This window comes from Protomyctophum parallelum (assembly GCF_964188405.1).
Source record: "Protomyctophum parallelum genome assembly, chromosome: 18".
NCBI classification, from domain to species: domain Eukaryota; kingdom Metazoa; phylum Chordata; class Actinopteri; order Myctophiformes; family Myctophidae; genus Protomyctophum; species Protomyctophum parallelum.
The window spans coordinates 38,231,257-38,251,701 of NC_139716.1; the positions used below are offsets into that span (position 1 = coordinate 38,231,257).

At 42.4% G+C, this 20,445-nt stretch overlaps 1 protein-coding gene across 2 annotated transcripts in view; it reads left to right on the plus strand.

The window, feature by feature from the left end:
• The window catches only part of col25a1 (collagen type XXV alpha 1 chain), a 193,051-nt gene that overhangs the window by 116,407 nt on the left and 56,199 nt on the right, over positions 1–20,445 (plus strand). The window contains exons 4-6 of one of the 2 annotated variants that reach the window (XM_083788970.1): positions 10,712–10,738; positions 13,078–13,104; positions 19,941–20,000. In XM_083788970.1, coding sequence (XP_083645096.1) covers positions 10,712–10,738; positions 13,078–13,104; positions 19,941–20,000 — 114 coding nt within the window. The remainder of the gene's footprint in view (positions 1–10,711; positions 10,739–13,077; positions 13,105–19,940; positions 20,001–20,445) is intronic. The other variant, XM_083788971.1, reaches the window with a different exon arrangement.

Here is a 20,445-nt window from a genome sequence, read left to right on the forward strand (position 1 = left end):
CGATTCAGAAACGGGTCCCATGGTCGCAGGCAACGTATTTGCCTGCAATGATACACGGAAAGAATGTCCCACTTAGACCTGATGCAATGTTTGAACTTTCACAAACATTTGAACCCAACACAAGTTGAAACCTTGGCTCCTATATTGGGGGACTTCACATGAGCTGAATTAATGCTGCAATGCACATACTTCCGGACAACGTTGTGTGTGGTACTGCGTGCTCCCTGGCGGTGGGGTTGGTTTTGCAGTCACCTGAAGCTGTGTCTTGAAGAGTCAGAGTGCGACTCAAATTCCACCCACCAGGGAAGTGTGTTGCCATGCAGTTTCCACCTGGCTGCTTCTGCAAGGAAGCAGTTGTGATGCAACCAAATCGCCAGTTTGAGGATGATCTGTTATGATGTATGAATTATGCAGCTGCCGTAGCAGAGACTATAGGCGCATGGGGTGACACATGGAGCCCCGCTCCCCCTTTCCACTTTCCCCTCATCCTCATCTGCTACGCAGCGCAGCTCCACACCTGTTAATAAAACATACTCCAGCTGGACTTTGATCACTTTTGCTTCCGAGGAGGAAGTGGAAGGGATGCCGTGACTATCCAAGCGAGAGGCCATACGTGACCCAGAAGGACACCTTTGACTCTGCTCGACTCATACGTGCTTTTAATTAATTAACCACTTAAACTCTATTATACTTCATTGACCCATCTTGAGTCCCAGAGGGGTCTACTAAGGCCCCCTCCTTTATCCCTCAGCTCTGAGCTTTTCGCCCAAAATAGCCAAGCTACAAGATCCACAGCGTGTTGAGCTTGTAGATGTGATCTTTTCGCGGAATGTTTGCGCCCAGAACAGGGGCGATACGGTTCATGTGGAAAACATGGCCTAACTTTTATTAGTAGACTTAACATGATGCCATGGTGAGGTGCATACTGTACATACAATAGCCATAAAGCAGTGTCCTGTCTGCCACAGAGATACAAGAATGCATGTACACCCTCTGGTATTGGTTGTCAGAACAGAGTGGCATCTAGGTGCATCTATTTGACTTGACAGTGTTGACTTGGTCTCTCCAGGCTAGTGGAGCCTGAGGAGGTTGACCTTTTGGTCAGCTCTGCAGTGTTGGACAGTAACAAAGTAGATGTATTATGTAAATGTACATTGTACTGGACATTGTTTGAGTGTATCTTTACTTAGTATTTGTACTGGTAATATTATTATTATTTCCTTTTTTTCTATTTGACTTTAATAAACTACCGAAGAACTTTGTTTAGGAGGAGAGAGAAAGTTTGGTTGGACATGAGGCTTACTGCTCTAATCAAACAATTCAGTGTTTGTGAACAAAGGAACCAGCTGAGGACTCCTAACATGAAGGTTGGGAGAGGAGGATACATTTTCTTTTTTCAGTAATCAATGCATTGCCTTTTTGTTTTGTAAATTTTACTTTGGGGAATACTTTATTGGACTTACTTGGTTTACTTGGATTACTTTTTTGAGATACTTTGGCGATACTTGACTCTGGGACACCTTTAAAGGGACGTGAAGTGAACATTTAATTTCCATTTTGAAAAGAGATTGATTGTTCAATTTGTATTACTAGCCCTTACCCGTTGTGAGATATTTCCCCCCCCCCCATTGTGGCCGTGGGGGGTTCTGCGCCCGGGTGCGTTTGTAATTGACTAATAAATTCATTAATAATCATTAATGTGTCAAATCGAAAAAAGGGCTTTGTTACGCCCTCCATATTCATATGGTCAATGCCTGTGTGAAAAGTGATTGGTGCAGGCAGTAAGGAGCTACGGCAGTCACAGTGACACACAGACACACAGACATTGTTAGAATTATAGTATGATGATGATGATTAATTTGTGTTTTCTTTTTGTTCTAGTTCGTTTCCAGTGTAAAGATTTACAGTCACAGGTCCAGGCCCTTTATTTCTTTACTTCATTTAATATAACTCAGACATATAGTTTTATGGTCCTGTTGTTATAACACGAGTATCTGAACTCTGACTTAATTACTGGGGTTGAGTACTTTGTCCACCACTGGTCGTCTGCCCGTGTTGCTGTGCCCCTCAGCATGAGAAGCTTCGGTCATCTGATTTGATGAGGTAAATGCTGAGTACCCCTAGCGCCAAATGTAGTTTATTGTTGAATAATCAAAGTGGGAAGGCAAAGTGATAAAATCAGGAAAAGAACCTGCGGGTGGTTATGAAAATGTGAAACGTTTACGAAGGCACGCACATCCAAATGATAAAAAGGCCAGGTGCTGAACAGAAGAGCATATGAAAACGCAAAAATACAGTCCACACATTGAATCATTGCTCCCATGGAAATTTATTATATTACCACCAAAGTGGTAATACTTTATAATAAATGATCCAGTGTGCACTGTGCATGCACAATCCATTGTTCTGCTAAATTAGCGGCCGCAGTGCTAATATAATACATTTGTGTGCGCCTGCGTTCTCTATTCTTCTGGTTCTGAAAATGTCACACATCAAAGAAGGGCAACCTGGAGGTGTACACAGTTGAAACGTATCATGCCAAAGTCAGTTTACATCATTATCTCATGTCATCTATACTGTGAAATGCTGAGTGTTAAGTGTTAATTTTACACTCTAAATTCTAGGGAATTGCATAATGCAATGTGAAATGAGTTGATCGAGCCTTGAAATCAGTCTGATACTTCTATGTGAAGAATAGTTTAGAACAATGTGTTAATCAATACCTGACCCACTTGACCTTGACCTTTGCCATACAGTACAGTACATTGTCTCTGTCGCGTAGAAACCGCACACTCTTCAGGAGTAAATATTCAAAAGTAGCAGATCGACATGTGTGAGTGTTGAGTCAAAAGGCAAAGCTCTCTGTCTACCGAGCAATCTTCGTTTCTACTTAAGGCTGTGTACACAGTACAGCACAAGCACAAGCTATGGTCATTAAGTGTGCGTTATGACCGAAAGAATAAGGTCGCAAATACAAGTGGCCGAAATTAGTTTTCTTCGACGGGTGGCTGGCATCTCCCTTAGAGATAGGGTGAGAAGTTTAGTCACACAAGAGAGACTCGGAGTAGAACCGCTGCTCCTTCGCCTGGAAAGGAGCCATCTTAGGTGGTTCGGGCATCTGGTTAGGATGCCTCTCGGGCGTCTACGTTCTTCTCGAGGATCCCTAGGGAGGTCCTCGAGGCACGTCCCACTGGGAGGAGACCCCGGGGCAGGCCAAGGTGCAGTTGGAGGAAATACATCGACTCACTGGCCTTGGAATGTCTCGGGATCCCCCAGCAGGAAGTCACTAATGTTGCTCTGGAGAGGAAAGTTTGGAACACTCTGGTGGAGCTGTTGCCCCCGCGACCTGACTACGGATAAGTGGTTGAAGATGGATGGATGGATGGATGGAGGAAGATAGAGAAGTCCGGTGAGACTATAGTGGGCAAAGTGAAAGCCAGACGTTTTTATGAACTGTTGGATATGCACAGGATATATACAATAACACCCAATGATCATTATTTCGGAGGAAATACGGTAGGTCTGTGGCACTCAGTCTTTAAGCACGGACAAGGAGTGCACTTTGTACACCAAAGTTAACAGCTTTTTGATTGCGAGGAAAAAAATTCCCCCATCTCATGTCAAATGATGAAGAACGTAGAACAGTAACCCATTCTGCCCCATATGTGGTTGTGGTTGGCCAAAATGTATTTCTATGAAGAACAAGTAATCACGTCCGTTCTGGCGTATTCTCCCTTGATTATGGCATTTTTTTTGTACGTGCGCTTTATGGGTCGAAACGTGGCAAAGAATCTGGTACTAAAAATCAATGTTCCTTAACTGAGTTTTTTTCTTTTTCCGTCTAGTTTAATGCATACACTCTTCCACCATGAGCTGTCAAAAGATGGTGCAGATGATCTCGCCCCTTCCACTCACATTACATAAATGTCTGAGACCTTGTGCTGACTGATATTGGTAAATGATAGTGTTCAGAAATGAACTGTCCTTCCTCGCAGCAGTCAAGTGACCATCCCTCTGGACACACATCACTGGCGTCTATAGTTAGTATCTCCCTGCCTGATTTATACTGTGCGACATGTCATATACCAGAAAATCTACAAGCTCACAATGCATTTCAGTGCAACACATTGTGAGCTCAACACGCAACTAGTATAAATCACATGTCATGCCCTCGTGCTTACTGTGTGGCATGTACTCCTTCATTCATACGTGTATGGGTGCATGCATGATGACAGATAAATGATAAAAATAGAATACACCTCATTTCCCTGACAAACATGGACACGTGCAGTCACACACACATGGCCGCTTGTAGTTGTCACACACTCGCGCGCGCGCGCACACACGCACACACATTAAAGTCATTTTATGCTGGCTAATTGTGATACACTGTGGATATGGGAACCAGATGCCATTCCCAAGTCAGTTTTCCAGTGTGGTTTTCCTATCCTGGCCTAACCCCTTGCGTCCAGATTCTCCCGACGAGCACCAGCCACTTGTGGTCATCCATTCCTGCCCATTCTGCTCTGATTGCTCACATCCCTGTCCCCCATTAGTCTCCTTGCCTTGAAAAAAGTTCCCCCTGGGGCGCACGGTAATATGATTGAGGTTCCCATGCAGAACTCACAGATGGACCAGTGGGATTGGGATACTTTTTTGTATTTTTTTGTATTTTTTATATTGTTTTCTTTTTTAATTTGGACCTCTTTTAGTCTGTTCCATGCTTGTGCACATTGTATGGAATTCAACAGAGGTTTCTCTTTCCAAGGATCCCCACAGCCACATCAGAGCCATTGGCCGGAAACGGCTGTATGGGCTTTTTGCAATTACCACCACCTCCGCTCTTCTATCACTCTAATCGGTGTGTTTGTTTATCTAGAAGAAACCTAATGGCACCGCGCTCATGTGGCTGAAAGAGGGGCTTACGGGAATTGTTGAGAAGGTTGGGGGGGGGGGGGGGGGGTCATGCTTGTGCTGTACTGTGTACACAGCCTTAAGACGTTCTCGAGGGAGACCTGGGATGATTGTGAGAAGATTCCTTGTGAGAATCTCTGAGATGAGATTCATCAATGTCCACAGTGTGATTTGAACTGTGTGATAGTGTCACTATTCTGGCCATGTCATAATAGGCGAACATGCATTCACATGCATCGTCTTGCGACGCATTGTGAACTTTTATATCTGCAATTTCCGACTAAGAAATGTGGCGTACAGGGAATAAAGGAGGGGGTTAAGTATAGATCCCTGGTGGAACCTGGACAACGAAGTATATAAGGGGTTAAGCGGTTAAGAACTGCACCAGTGTATTGAACTATAACCTCTGTCAAGTTTCCAAACTGTCTTCGATTAATAACAAGAAGCATGCATACTGTATAACGTGCCTTGGAAAAAGTCTGCAAGATGAGCTGATTGCAAAGAAGGGTGCAGTGAAGGATAACCCTTTTTATAGTTTAATTTCTGCGGGCAAACTGACCAACAGTCTTCACCTGAACACTCTGTTTCAATTGTCATTCGCTGTCAACACCCTGTAGCCTCAGGCAGCGCGTTGTTAAACTTCCTGCGCGCACACACGTGTGATTAAACTTGTGGGAAAGAGGTATGGCTGTAAAGAAAGAGGTTGTAAAAGCAGTAGTCATTGGCCAGCGTTTTAAGGGATGCCAATTCTCTGGGATAAAGTGATTGATTCCATGTGGCCAGCAGTTTGGGCTACGACGACTGCAGCCAGCCCAGTTGGCACGGCTTCACATCACATGGACGCAAGCTCCGGCTTGATGGATTGATTTGCTGGATCTCGACACATTTAACAGGTCGCTGCGATGAAAATCAACACAGCTCAGTCCAGACAGAAGTCAGACGCAGATCTTTCACTCCTAACTTCATGCATCTCTCTGGATTAGGGGGATTGCCTCAGAGCATCACACGCCGGCATCTCATGGCCAAACCCACAAGAATGATTTTTGCTCATGTCAACAACAGTGAAACTATAGTGGAAGGGATCCAGGCCCGTCGCACTGCGGAGTCAGGCGAGTGCTGTCAAACTTCCATCCATCATGTTCTGTGAAAATTGCAGGAGAATAGGCAAGTGAAATATGGATGCTAAGCGCCCTGGCTTCCCTGAGAAGAAGGAAATATGGCTGACAGAAGCGAGGCCCTTTCAGTGTCAGTGAATTAATCTGTCACACGTGGTTGATTACAGGTCAGTGCAACAGGGATCTGCCTCTTGAACTAGAACAAAGGGAAAAATGGAGAAACAATTATAATCCAATCAATTATTTAGGGATTGTTTGTTGAATCGCACAAATTACAGCCACATTGCCATAATGCAGTCCATTTATAATTTTAAAAATCACACCTGTGTGAAGTGAGGGGCGCTCTTATCATCATACATCGTCATGACATAAAATAGACACTATTCCTATTTGCTCAGACACTCTGACGTAAAATTCTCCATTCATTGTCAATGGGAATTTAATGTTTGTGTAGGACAAAGTTTCCTATATTCACTGAAAGCTGAATAAATAAATCACAATGGTTCCATTAGCTATTTCAGGCCATCACAACACAAAGATAAAACGGCACATTATAATTCAACCAGCTGCACAAGGACATCAAATCAGGCTAACTGAACAAGCACCACAATGACTTTACTGAACGTCATTCCCTGTTTCAAAGTGATATAAAATGACATAAGTAACATCAGATTTGAGCTTTGTCTGTGGTTTTGGCCTCTGTTCTTTGTGCGTTTCATGTTCCACTTTGCAAACCTTTTCATCTGTCATCTCGACACTCTTTGATGGGTGCCAAGGATTTCCTCTTTTTAACCGGCTGCTCATTTCAGGGCCACCGGCGGAGACAGTGGCCACGGTTTGGCTCCAGATCAGCAGTGAGTTTGTGTATCTGGACAGGGAAGAGCTTACAGACTGATGCAGTGGTCCGGCATTAATCTGAAGATAACACAAGTTCTGTCATAAATCATCTAGTTTGGGAGGGTTGAGAGTTTGATCAGTACACCACACATTTGCCAAAGATCAAGCGATGGGCAATGTGAGGCTTACAGTCAACGTGTTGCATAACATTTTGATCAGTTTTTAGAGTTGGATGCTTCTAGTTTGAGTTGGAAACACCTTTGTTCTTGTTATTGATTAGAATCTGATTCAGAATCAACTTTATTGTCACATCACAGTTTACAGGTGTAAAGTTTTTCTTTGTACAAGCTCCATCGTTATTTCCAGAAAGAACAAAAGAGGGAGAGCAAAGGGGAAAATAAATACAACATTTCTACATAGACCAGCAGGTACAGTATGTACAGGAGGTTAGACATGGGTCAGCAGCGGGCATGTGCATGAAATTAGACATTACGATGCATCATATACTGCAGTGTAGATCATAGACAGCCTAGACATTGCATAATCAATGTGTAAGTGTGTTATATAACTTCGTAGGGCACTGTATGTTGAGGAAAATTGAAACGAGACATTAAGTTACAAATAAAATGTATTATTATCATTGTTAACTCGATGAGCCGTGGAATGCCTTCTGGATGCCTAGCCATGGATAAAAGGAAGTGTGAAAGCAGTAAAGGATGCAATTAACAAGCACAAATGCTGATTAAAAAGTGTTCCCCCGGGGGCACGCTGCAACGACAGGCCTGCAGAGATTACATTGACTTATATGCACCATAGCAGTATCCCAAAGTGTACTTAAACCCTTCCCAATAGTCTCACAGCTAGAGGACTGTTTAATTGTCTCTATGAAAGACCATGACTGTATTCGCCCAAACCTTGTTTTGGACAAGCTCCAGTGGACGCCTGCCTGTCCCAATGATGTGCAAGTGATGGGCTGTATAATGAGCAGGTGCAGGCTGTGTAGTGGAAGCACTTCCAGATGTACTGCGACCAGAAAAAACGATGTTTTTTCTGGGTAAAAGCCTGATAGATGGAGCATACAGTACGGTATATGGTTCAGTGTACTCGAAGCAGCATATGCCAAGTGGAAGCACAAATCAACTGTTGTGAAGTTTCCGTTTTTCGATTCATACCGTTGATGCTTCATGGATTTAGTGACGGTTGCTATTTATGGGAACATGATATATTAGTACATCACAGCTCTCCCGTCTCTTGCCAAACTATAAGCATGGATGCTTAACAACTTTGACAAGTTCATCATCACTCCTACGTCTTTTTTTAATCAAAACTAGGTTGAAATATATAGTGAGCGCATGTGGACCCATTTTCGTTATTTTCATTTCTTTCCACAGTAAGCAAAATATCATGTTCTTTTGCCCTTTTATGGAAATGCAACACTCAGTGTGCTTTCTAATAACTTTACATAGGTCAATGTCTACCCCCCCAACATGTCTGCTCCCACGCATGCACGCACGTGCACACACAGCTACACACACACACACACACACACACACACACACACCCAAATCTCATTTCATCTAATGTGAGTGCTGTTCAATTACTTTCCACTATCTTCTGCTGGCCAGAACCTGTTTAACAATGCATTCCGTAAAATATATCAAATATACAGTAACATTAGCAGTGTAATGCTAGAAAATATATAAACTAATTTTTCAGCTGTATGTTCAGGATTCAAGTTATGTATTGACGACTCTCTCTACAAAAAGGTAAGGTTAGGGACAATAACTACTGATACTACTGATACGCGATTAGAAGACTGAAATAATAACACCAAAAATAAAATAAACAAATATCGGTATCAGTATCGGCTAAATTGATATTTTAAACATCGGTATCGGCCGAGAATTTCCATGTCGGTGCATTCCCTAGTTGTAGACTTCACAATGTCGCTATCAGCCAGCCACATAGTTGTTGTGCTCAATGTTTGTCAGTACTGTTACAGCGTTGACCCATTTGGCTGCATTCCTGTTGAAGAAGCAGACTGGATAAAGTTGTTAACCATCCAAAGCCTCTGGTATGGTTCTAGATTAGTGTTGAAGTCAAAAGTCACAATCGTTTCCAGTAGACCCTCCCAATCTGTGATTCAGCCTCAGGGGACTGTAATCCTAAATAATGTTTTCATAATGACACTATTTTGTGTTTACAAGTGTAAATGACCAGCTAAAAACACCACAAGACCAAATTCAAACTACATTTCCCATAAGCCCCCCCATGACTTGTATGAGTCTACCCTGTACCCTGCTATAGCTTGCTGCATGGGGATTTGGGTAGAATAAAGATTTGGGTTACTCAGACACCTCAACCCTTAATCAACCACAACCACACAGCTGCCCCAGATTAGCATTGATGGGAGAATGCAAAAACATACCCGTGTGTGCTGCATGAGGTCACTACTTTGTGGTAACCCGAGGCAAAACAGCATGTGCTTTACGCACACTACTGCATTTAATGCACTAGCTGTACGTACATTCAATGACCAGGTAGTTGCATATCAGAAAATACCCACCGAGAGGCTGAAAGGGCAAAGACCTGGCTGGCACCCACTTTCCCCAGTGCGGCGTTCTGTACTACTTGGCTGAAGAAAGTGGCTGGAATACCTCTGGAGTGCTTCCATTTTCATACTGTTGGATTGAGTGCCAGCGTACCGCAGGGGCTGACTGTACAGGCCTATTCTGGGTCATTGGACTTGTACACGGGGAAAAGCCTAAAAACACAGATCTTCTTCTAATACCGTCAATTGAAGGATTACAGTGTTCTCTCTCTCTCTCTCTCTCTCTGTGGGGGTGTGGGTGGGTGTGTGTGCGGTCAAAATATGGACACAAACCAAACATATCTTTATTAATCTTACTGTTGGCAAGGCCTGTCCCTTTTTAAAACTTTGTTACAGAAACATAGTTTAGAGTTTTTTGTTTGAACCATGAAAACTGTTATATGATGTTAGGTGGATGGACATTGATAAAAAGGCTAGAGCTGCCTTTCTTCATCATCTCTGATCTCAGGATCACTACAGAAAGCATGTGGTGGTCAGCCCACTAACACTGTTCTAATATTATTTGCAATCGTATTTTATAAGCTTTTTTTTAACTTTTCCCCCCAGATCACAGCCTCTGTGAAGGAGAAATCCAAAAAAGCATGCTGGATCCTTGTACTGAAAGTTTAAAATATTGGGTTAGAACAACACAAGCTCATTAGCCTTTAATATTGAGCATATGGATGCACACCCCGCCATCAAACACTCTAGTTCACCCATGACCTTTTACATGGCCCACCCGGGAGCCAATTGCCCATTGATTGACAGAAATTGGAATGCAGAACAGCCAATTACCTCACCAAAAACTGCGGTGTATTAAAAAGAAAAATCCTGAAAAACACAAGTGTTTCCATGATTCAGAGCACGTTTTTATGATGTACTTCAATACTTGGTTGGATATTACTGGAGTTGTGCCCGTGAGTAAACATGGAGTTTATTTCGTCTAATTTTTTAATTTTTTTATTTTATTGTATGTTTGTATAAGCTTACCAGTCAATATGGCGTGAAACTGTGTTTCCTCACCAATGTTAAGAATATTAATGACTGAAATTAGTGCTATTCATGCCTTGCGTGGCAACTCTGTAACATTTCTGGTTCACTTGTGTGATTGATTGCACTGGATTTGTTGTTTGTGACATTCCTGGTGCAATCAGTATATAATTTGGCGTGGCTAGGAATCTTATGTCTCCCCAAAGAAGTTTAGTTAAAACCGCTGGTAAAATGTTTTTTTATTTGTCTCCTTTTCTCTCAATAGGGGACTCCTGGTCCACAGGGTGACAAGGTAAGAGTTTAATGAGTTTGATTTTAATATTTTATTTATCTTTTTATTGTTGAGATATTTTATAAATGAAATGCACTTAGAAATCATTATCGAAATCGAAATCCCTGACCCATTTCTCCAATGTATTTTTATTTTTTTTGTATTTTGGACTAACTACACAAATATATGTATTTGCTAATGCAACCTCATGTCCCAGCCTCAACACATTTCCTCATGTCCCAGCCTCCACACATTTCCTCATGTCCCAGTCTCCGCACATTCAAATCCATACATTTATCACAAATTCACAGCACAGTACATCATTAACCTTACACGAGAGAGCCCAAACTTACGTCCTCAAATGCTTCTCTGAGCATTTCTCAATAATACAGCGTCCAGGCATGAAAATAACCACACTGTCTCTTTATAAGTCTGCACGACTTTGGGGACCCGTCTGTGACCATGCATACTTCTTGCTTGGGCAGATTAAAAACACAAGGTCCCTTGATTTACACAGTCGATGTCTGACCATTTACACACAGTGGAAATTAGTGGCTCAGTTTGTCTCGCTCGTTCCTAAACCAGATATCTAAAAGAATGTGCATGCCTCGAATTTACTACTGGACAATTTGAAGGCTGGGAAAGAAATTGGGTGTTCAAGCACTTTTCACAGACTGTCAATGACATCAACACGTACTATAGGAACTAAATAGAAATCCTGTTTATGGCGTGGCTCTGCGGGAGGCTAGCCTGTAGTATGAGAGGGTCTATGTTTTTGTGTCTGTGTGTATGGAGCTAATCTCACAAACCGCTGGCCTGATCAGCACCTCATCATCTTGGCACAGACCTTTTATGTTTTTAAACATTTCACTTTAATAATCAAAGCCAATGGGGCTCTGATCAGGCAGAAACCTTGCCCAAATTTGGCATTGTACATCATCATAGATACTATATGTCTATTACTGACGTCATAGATGACTGACCACATGAAGTCTGAGGTCCAACAATCGTTTGCGAGGCAAGTCTGTGGACTCTTTGTTTAGGGCACTAAAGGCATACTTAATTAACACCGTACCATTCTTTTGTGCTTGGTCATGGCAAAAGGTTGTAGAATCTTTCAGTCTTTCACAAAGCTCTCTGGTCAAAATCAGTTAATACTGATTTTCTGAAACCTGTAAAGAACAAGTGGGATGTTCTGCATTTGGTGCTTATCAAAAGTAGAAATAATATATACTCTCCCAATCTGAGAGCATGCCTTAGAAAACTAGATTTTTTTCAAAGCTAGATTAACTTTTCCATACAGGTAAATGAATAACTGATGCTTGATAACCATGTCCATGTTCTTTCCTCTTGTTCAACTTCAACCTCTTCATCCACAATTTGATAAAAACTAGAAACAACTGTGTTCCCTCTCCCACCCAAGTTGAATAAAGTCCACTGTTTAAGTTTACATCAATCCTATGGTCATTCACTATTTTCTTGAGAAACTATTTTCTCATTAAACCAAGACTTGGACATTGTTCATAGGCATTACATTCACTTGTTTGAGCAAAAGCTCACAGCTGTGGTACATTGTTATTTTTACCAGCCCATTTTACAGATGTTGTTAAAGCAAAACTCAGCTTATAGAGAGAGTTAAGTGTGGTGAATATATAGCACAACATTTTGTGTGATCTGACCCAATCAAAACTCTTAGAAAAGCAGCCCAACTCTCGGACACCTTGGGAATTCAGCAGCAGGTTGGCACGTCAAGTGCTGATTGGGGAAAAGCATCCTAAGCACACGCTCACATATACTGTATGTTTGCACGCACGCACACACACACACACACACACACACACACACACACACACACAAGAACAAAATATTACTGAATTGTTCTGTATAAGATGTTGTCCAAATCTCCAGAAAAGCAGGGGAGATATCTTTTTAGGGATCTGTTTTAGGCATCCATCTGTCAGGGAAAGTGGGCCTACAGTGCAGTATGTTTTACTAAACCCAATACCATCACCCTCTCTCCCATATACCCTTTTCATGTCAGTCTGTGTTATCATAAGTGATTTTACTCTCAACCGCAATGAATACTTGAGGCTGCCTGTATTATTTTTCCTCATCAATGTGTTTTGAATTATCCCTTATGATTTTGGTGTGCGTCAACACACTGTGTGTGTGTGTGTGTGTGTGTGTGTGTGTGTGTGTGTGTGTGTGTGTGTGTGTGTGTGTGTGTGTGTGTGTGTGTGTGTGTGTGTGTGGGGGGGTGCGTGCATACGATCATTAAGAGAATGTGATTGCAAGTGTGGGCATGTGCTATGCTGTACATTGAGTGTCTGGTTGATCCTTGTGTTTCTGCCGTTTTGCAGGGGGATCAAGGCGACCAGGGACCGCGGGTATGTGGTTTACGCTGACTTCTTGTACGCTCATGATTGGCTGGCGAATGCAACTTGGTGTTACTGCATGTCTCCCTCAGAAGAATTGTGGGTAAAAGGTTTGAGATGCATGAAATTCCTTGGATACTGTTCTTTCCCCCTCTGGCCAAACACAACAAGCACTTCACGACTCAATTTCTAAATCAAGAGTGGCTCGGCGAAAGGGCAAATACCTTCGAAAACCATGGGATGGTATACTTTTAAAATGCAATATTAATCACATTTTTTTTTGCCCCTAGTTGGTATTATTTACCCCTCTCTAAATTGTTCACGGTCGGCACACCAGTGTGTATTGTTACTGTGTGAAGATAACAAGAATATCTTCTGTAATCAAACCCTAAGTGTTATCCATGTCTCTGTAATTACATATGACTCACTTCAAATCTCGACGCAAAGCGGCACATTCAGCCCTTTAATCATTTCCAGCTCGCCAGTTTGACATTTTCGTTAAAGGCGCGCGTTCTGAGTGATGATGATGTGAATGCTTTTCCTCGCTTGACAAACTCTAAAATGAATTACTGCATCTCACTCGCAGAGCCTTTGCAGTGAGCGAGCTGATTTGTGCCAGAGTGAGCAGCCTTTTTTTTTTTTTTTTACAGCTGAAGGCTGACAATTTAGCCCTCTTCCAAAACATACTTTACCACTGCACATGATTGTTTAAACTTTATTGCATTAACTGAAATTCGCACACAAAAAGCACAATTCACATGCACTATTGTGACGCAGGGCTGATTTTCTCTGCATCCGTCACCATCATCCAGGTGACGCCTGGATGAGGGTCATGGTCACTTAGAGTGGCTGTAATTGATTCCCCCCTCAGGGCAGAGAGAGCACGGTGGAGGTCAGAGAGCACAGATGACTGACAGAACAGGGAAGTTTGTCCCTCTGTCTGAAGCCCTCTCTCGTCTGTACTGAATCCCACGCAGACGTCACCGGATTATCCCCATATTTTTCTTCCAACTCGGCTTGACCTGGCTGAGCACATTGAACCACTATGTGATGTGATTCACAAGTCACTAACCCTCTAAAATGTGATTTGTGGTCTCCCGGTTAATAAGACACGGATCTAATATTACACCGCTCATATGACAGCCAGCCAGCCCTTTGATTGATGGCCCAATGGTCCACAAACAATATTGTAATATTTCTGAGCTCCGAGCTCCTAGAGAGTATTTTCTGATTGTGCTAAATATATTGAGTTATCATTACAAATGCATAGACTGAATAATCACCATCATTTGTACCCCCCTTTTTTTTAAATACATTTTTGCTTTTGAGAATCAGGAGTAAACAAATATGTACCAGAAATCAGTTCCTATCTAGTTTACAGAGAATATTTTAAATTGTTTATCATTTCAATAACTTCCAATTATTGAAAACATGTCTCCTAACAGGCAAAATGTAACACACGTGCGCAGGCACACATGCACGTACGTTGTGCTTTGGAGACATATAACCATTCTAGGTCACCACCAAATCACATTAAATTCTCGGGATAGCATATTGACTTTGCGCATTAGATTAGGAGGTAAATGTAGTGGAACAGCATTATGACGAGTTTCTTAACGAAGGTGAAATAGGAGACTTTCCTCCTAACCTTGACTCTTGTTAGCTGAAGTGTGGGCTAATTTCAGTCCCAGTACTGACTTTGTGCAAGGACCGATATAAATGCAAATTATGCAAACTGTCAATATTTGTATTATTTAAATATTTCAAAATTCCCCACATGTCACCAGAATGTCCTTACAGACAGTCTCTCCATGTTCCCCACATGTCACCAGAATGTCCTTACAGACAGTCTCTCCATGTCCCCCACATGTCACCAGAATGTCCTTACAGACAGTCTCTCCATGTTCCCCACATGTCACCAGAATGTCCTTACAGACAGTCTCTCCATGTTCCCCACATGTCACCAGAATGTCCTTACAGACAGTCTCTCCATGTTCCCCACATGTCACCAGAATGTCCTTACTGACAGTCTCTCCATGTTCCCCACATGTCACCAGAATGTCCTTACAGACAGTCTCTCCATGTTCCCCACATGTCACCAGAATGTCCTTACAGACAGTCTCTCCATGTTCCCCACATGTCACCAGAATGTCCTTACAGACAGTCTCTCCATGTTCCCCACATGTCACCAGAATGTCCTTACTGACAGTCTCTCCATGTTCCCCACATGTCACCAGAATGTCCTTACAGACAGTCTCTCCATGTTCCCCACATGTCAGGGTCACCAGAATGTCCTTACAGACAGTCTCTCCATGTTCCCCACATGTCACCAGAATGTCCTTACAGACAGTCTCTCCATGTTCCCCACATGTCACCAGAATGTCCTTACAGACAGTCTCTCCATGTTCCCCACATGTCACCAGAATGTCCTTACAGACAGTCTCTCCATGTTCCCCACATGTCAGGGTCACCAGAATGTCCTTACAGACAGTCTCTCCATGTTACCCACATGTCAGGGTCACCAGAATGTCCTTACAGACAGTCTCTCCATGTTCCCCACATGTCAGGGTCACCAGAATGTCCTTACAGACAGTCTCTCCATGTTACCCACATGTCAGGGTCACCAGAATGTCCTTACAGACAGTCTCTCCATGTTCCCCACATGTCAGGGTCACCAGAATGTCCTTACAGACAGTCTCTCCATGTTCCCCACATGTCAGGGTCACCAGAATGTCCTTACAGACAGTCTCTCCATGTTCCCCACATGTCAGGGTCACCAAGTTAGTCAGTGTAAAAGTCGAAGGTGAGACTGAAAGTTCAAAGGGTAAGCAGGCAGCAAATAATACATTGTCGAGTGCACACAAACTGTGTGGCCCCTGCTCAAGAGCCCATTTTGAGATGTACTGCCGTTGCTAGCAATGGCAAACAGTAATAGGTGTGTGTTCTTTTAAAAGTATGGCACCGGCTACAGCTGTCATACAATACAAGGGGTTTGTGAATTGGTTGGCCATTCAGTAAAAAAACTAAAACCTTTAGATAAAATAAATCGATCTGCAGAGGTGTGTCCAGTGCATTGGCACTGGACACAGGCATTAACTATTCAAGTTCAGATCTTGGGATTTTGACCAATCTTCCCCCAAAATGTTACGGCCATTATTCAATTTCCAGTACACACAACTACACGAACAAAGACGCACTTTCCATCCTGCTGTCTGAAATCAGAAGCCCTGAAATAAATTTAGATTTTAGACGAGTTTGACAATGTGGTTGATAGATGCCAAGCCTAAAGGGAACCAGTGGTGGAAGAATTACTCAGATTTTCTTTTACTTAAGTAAAAGTAGCAATACCACATTATAGAAAATGCTCTGTTTAAGTACAGAAGTATTGGCATCAAAATATACTTACCAAAGTAGAACTACCAATGTCTTTAAAAAAGAACTGATCTATGAGCTTAGATCTATAAAATAGAGCTTATGTGGATAATGTGTGTTTTGTAATAATCTAAATCTGAAAAGTATACTATACTAAAGTTGTCAAATTATCGTAAAGACGTATTACATGTATATTATTTACCTCTGAGATAAGTAAGTAAAGTAAGTATTGAAAAATGAAAATACTCAAGTAAAGTAAAGTTTCCTCCAAATTATACTAGAGTACTTGAGCAAATGTACTTGCAGTGGTGGACATGTTACTTTCCACCACTGCAGGGAAGTCAAATGAATGTATCGTTCCAAGTCATATGTATCTGTGTAGATAATCAAATCCATATATTGGGAATATGTGGGTGGGGGTCTCGGGTGCGTGCGTGCATGCGTGCGCTGATTGTGGTGCCAGTGACATTGGATCTGGCCTGTGTTCCACGCCAAGCGGTTTCTGAATGTTCTCATATATGGGTTTTTTTTGTTTACTACGGTCACAGTCATCCCGCTGCAGGCAAACACATAACCAACATCCGTTTTGGAACGGGGAGAAACAAAACAGCAGTCTGTGAATGGTTAGGATTCTCTGTCAACCACCATGTCATTACCATTGTCACCCATAACAATACACTGCACATCAGTGCAGAGACCATGCAGGGTCGCAGCTAAACCCACACCTATTCGCTACCAAGCAATCTAATTCCCCTGTAGTGACGGGAGAAGCTACATACACGCATACATGGGCAACTGGCGGCCCCGTGGGCCACATGCGGCCCCCACCTTCACTTAATGTGGCCCTCAGGTTAATATCAGAATACTGATATAATATTGGTTTCAGCTGTTACAATTCCACAACATGCAAACATGCTTCAGTCTAAATTAGTAGCTCAATGCTCAACACAAGTATAATTAAAGGTATATTCAGTGATTTCACTTAATTCAAATATCACTTATTTTTTTGTTTTGTTGTGATAATCCTCCCTACTATAGAGTGTGCTGGCCATATAAGGAGTTCCTCCCTGTCCCCAGTTAACCCCTGGGGGTCAAAAAACCTTAGGTTTCGTTTTTGACTCTCTATCCTGATTGGACGAAAGGCTGGGCCCCACAGCCAAAAACGAAACCTAATGTTTTTTGAGTGAAATCACTGAATATACCTTTAAAGGATTCCAATTCAAAAATAGCAAAAAAAGTATTCATGATCTCAATTCGACGCGTTTTGAGCTTGTAGATCTGCTATTTTTGCTACGACAGCAATGTGGCCCTCTGGAGTGAGTGTGGAAATATAGTGGCCCTCTCCATGGTCAAAGTTGACCACCCCTGAGCTATACAGTATAAGCTTGTTGCTTTGGTCAGATGATCATCCACCTGCGCGGTCACGCCCCTCAAAACCTGAACATGCACCGGTGGTGTCAGCCAGGTCGATGAGAGCCAAACCCGTGGCTGAGCCAGCTGACCGTGTACGACAAGAGTTTACACACATCGCTGGCATGCTGTGAAAGGTGGGGGGGGGGGGGGAATTATTTCTCAAGATCCACTGTCTCCCGTTGTGAATGTACTCTATGTATCAAACCCATTCGTCAAAAGAAAAAGCTAGCTGTCTCGAGCCCCGGCCGAGCTGTCACATTTGCCAGTCTGCACGTTAAGGGTCAAGCAACACTAAACTTCCATACCCTGACTCTTTGCATTGTCGAGCACCCCTCTCCCTCTCCCGACCCCCTCGCCCCGGCCTGCTAATCCAGCACTTGTGTGCCCGGCTCCCATTCTGTCTTCAAGATGCCTGCGGTTGTAAATAGCTTGATGGGAAATACTTGTGTGGCAATCCCAGTTACACACAGCGTGGCCATTGTCTGCAGTGTAAGAGAATCCTCTTGTCTTTCATGCTGCAAAGTTGAGCCAGTGCCTTGAATACCATGTCCTTAATGAGCCATGATTTTTGAATTATGGGTAACATAAACGATGGCCTCATTCCAGCACATTCATCTGTGAATTAAACTATGGAAAAGTATAATAAATGCACAATAATACTCAAGTCAGTGCTCATTAAAATCTCCCCAATACTTAATACACTCAGAAGAGTGTTACAAAACAAACAAAATAAACAAATTCACATGCATTTGTATCAATTTGCATTTCATTTGTGCCCTTGCAATTCGTAAGATGTATTGTATTCAAACCCATGGGTTCTCCGCACAAGGGCTACAATATCTGCTGCTGAGCTTAGATGCCTGCTTGGGCAGAACATCTGCAGAATTGGCCAATGTTGGTGACATGAAAATGTCTCCAGATAGACAACATCACATTCAATCTTTTTGATAAGCAATGTTCTGTATAATATTACAGTTTCATGTTTTATTGAACATAATGCATGAAACCGTGACACTCATCTGTATTAGGAACCCTCCTTATGCCTGTAGCATCTGGCAGTCGTAAGTGGCCTCATGTTATGGAAACCGGAATCAAATATTTCTACAAATATATTCATATTGTCATCACAGTATAGACTGTCTCCCCCCAAAAATGACTGATGAGGGTCAATGGAAATTACAGGAATGTGTTTAACCAGGCAGAACATACAAATGCCCATCTGTGACCAAATGTGGTATATAGTGGACTGACTATAGAGTTATAGCGTTCATCTATAAACTAGTCTTCCCTTAACAAGCAATGCATGGTGTGTTGGTTGCATGGTTCATTTTTCACGAGTGGATCACAACTGTCATTATGATTTTTGACAAGGAAATGGGAAACCATCTGATTGAATTTCCAGTCAACGTCTGAATTCCACTTTTGCTATATCATCTGTTCTATAGTTCTATAGTAATCGTTCTAACAAGTGTTCTGTCTTGTCTCAACCAGTACTTTGTATTACAGTAGGAAATGGCTACTTAGCCAACTGTCATATGGACATTGAACAGTCAATCTAACACCCTACCTGGGGCATAGGTTAGCTACATGGAAAAATTGAGGTATAGGGCGAATTTGGATAGATGTGTTGAAAAAGGAAGTGGCAAGTTCCATGGGAGTTATTATTTTTTAATCATCTTTGCATGAACAATTCGGTTTGTGTCTGAGTTGAAATGGCTTTGGCATGAGTCAGCGAGAACCCTCAAAACTAATTGCTTGACAGCAATGTTTGTTGTGTAGTTGGCATTTGACAATTCCATGAAATTTCTTTTAAATCTCACCCCTTTCCAGCATTTAGCTGTTCCCACTGTTTTACAACCAATAATTGAAAAACTTTATAAAAATATCCAAGTAATTGTGGGCACTCCATTATAAAACACTGGGCCAGTCCACATCCTGAAGTTGGTATAACAAGGATGGAATTTGGGTGCTTGACGTCCTATTTTTTAAAGTAATGTGTTTTTCCTTTTTTTTTTTAAATGTCATGCGTGTGTTGTGCATTGTTCTGCTGTTTGCCCCTATAGGGATTGCCCGGTCTCCCCACGCTGGCTGCTTTGCACAGCAATCAGATCCTCACTGTCAAGGTTTGTCGGTGGTGGCAGCAGCCTCGCTGCCGCTCAGTCCGACCTCGGGGCGGCACACGCCAGGAGTAAATTATTCACTGTCAGGTTCTCTCTGCAAGACCTGATGATAGAGCAGACCCAGGCAAGAAACCTCATCCAATTAATCATGGCCAGTCAATCAACGATGCTCTTCCCCACTGCTACCGGCAGTAGATGCCAAGAGCCCCATCGAACAAATCTACCCCATCGGTAGATTTTTATAACCCGGTAAATGTGTAGCTGATTGGAACCAGAATCCACACTTTAAAGTCTAAACTAAGAAGGCCTGAGCTGGCTAATATTCATTGTTTCTAAAAAAAAAATTAAAAAATAAGTGGAAGTAGTGAAATATAATTGATCAAACAAAGTAGATAAACCTTAAAATGAGCTCATACTGTAGCTACAATTCACCTTCTAGCTTTGATTC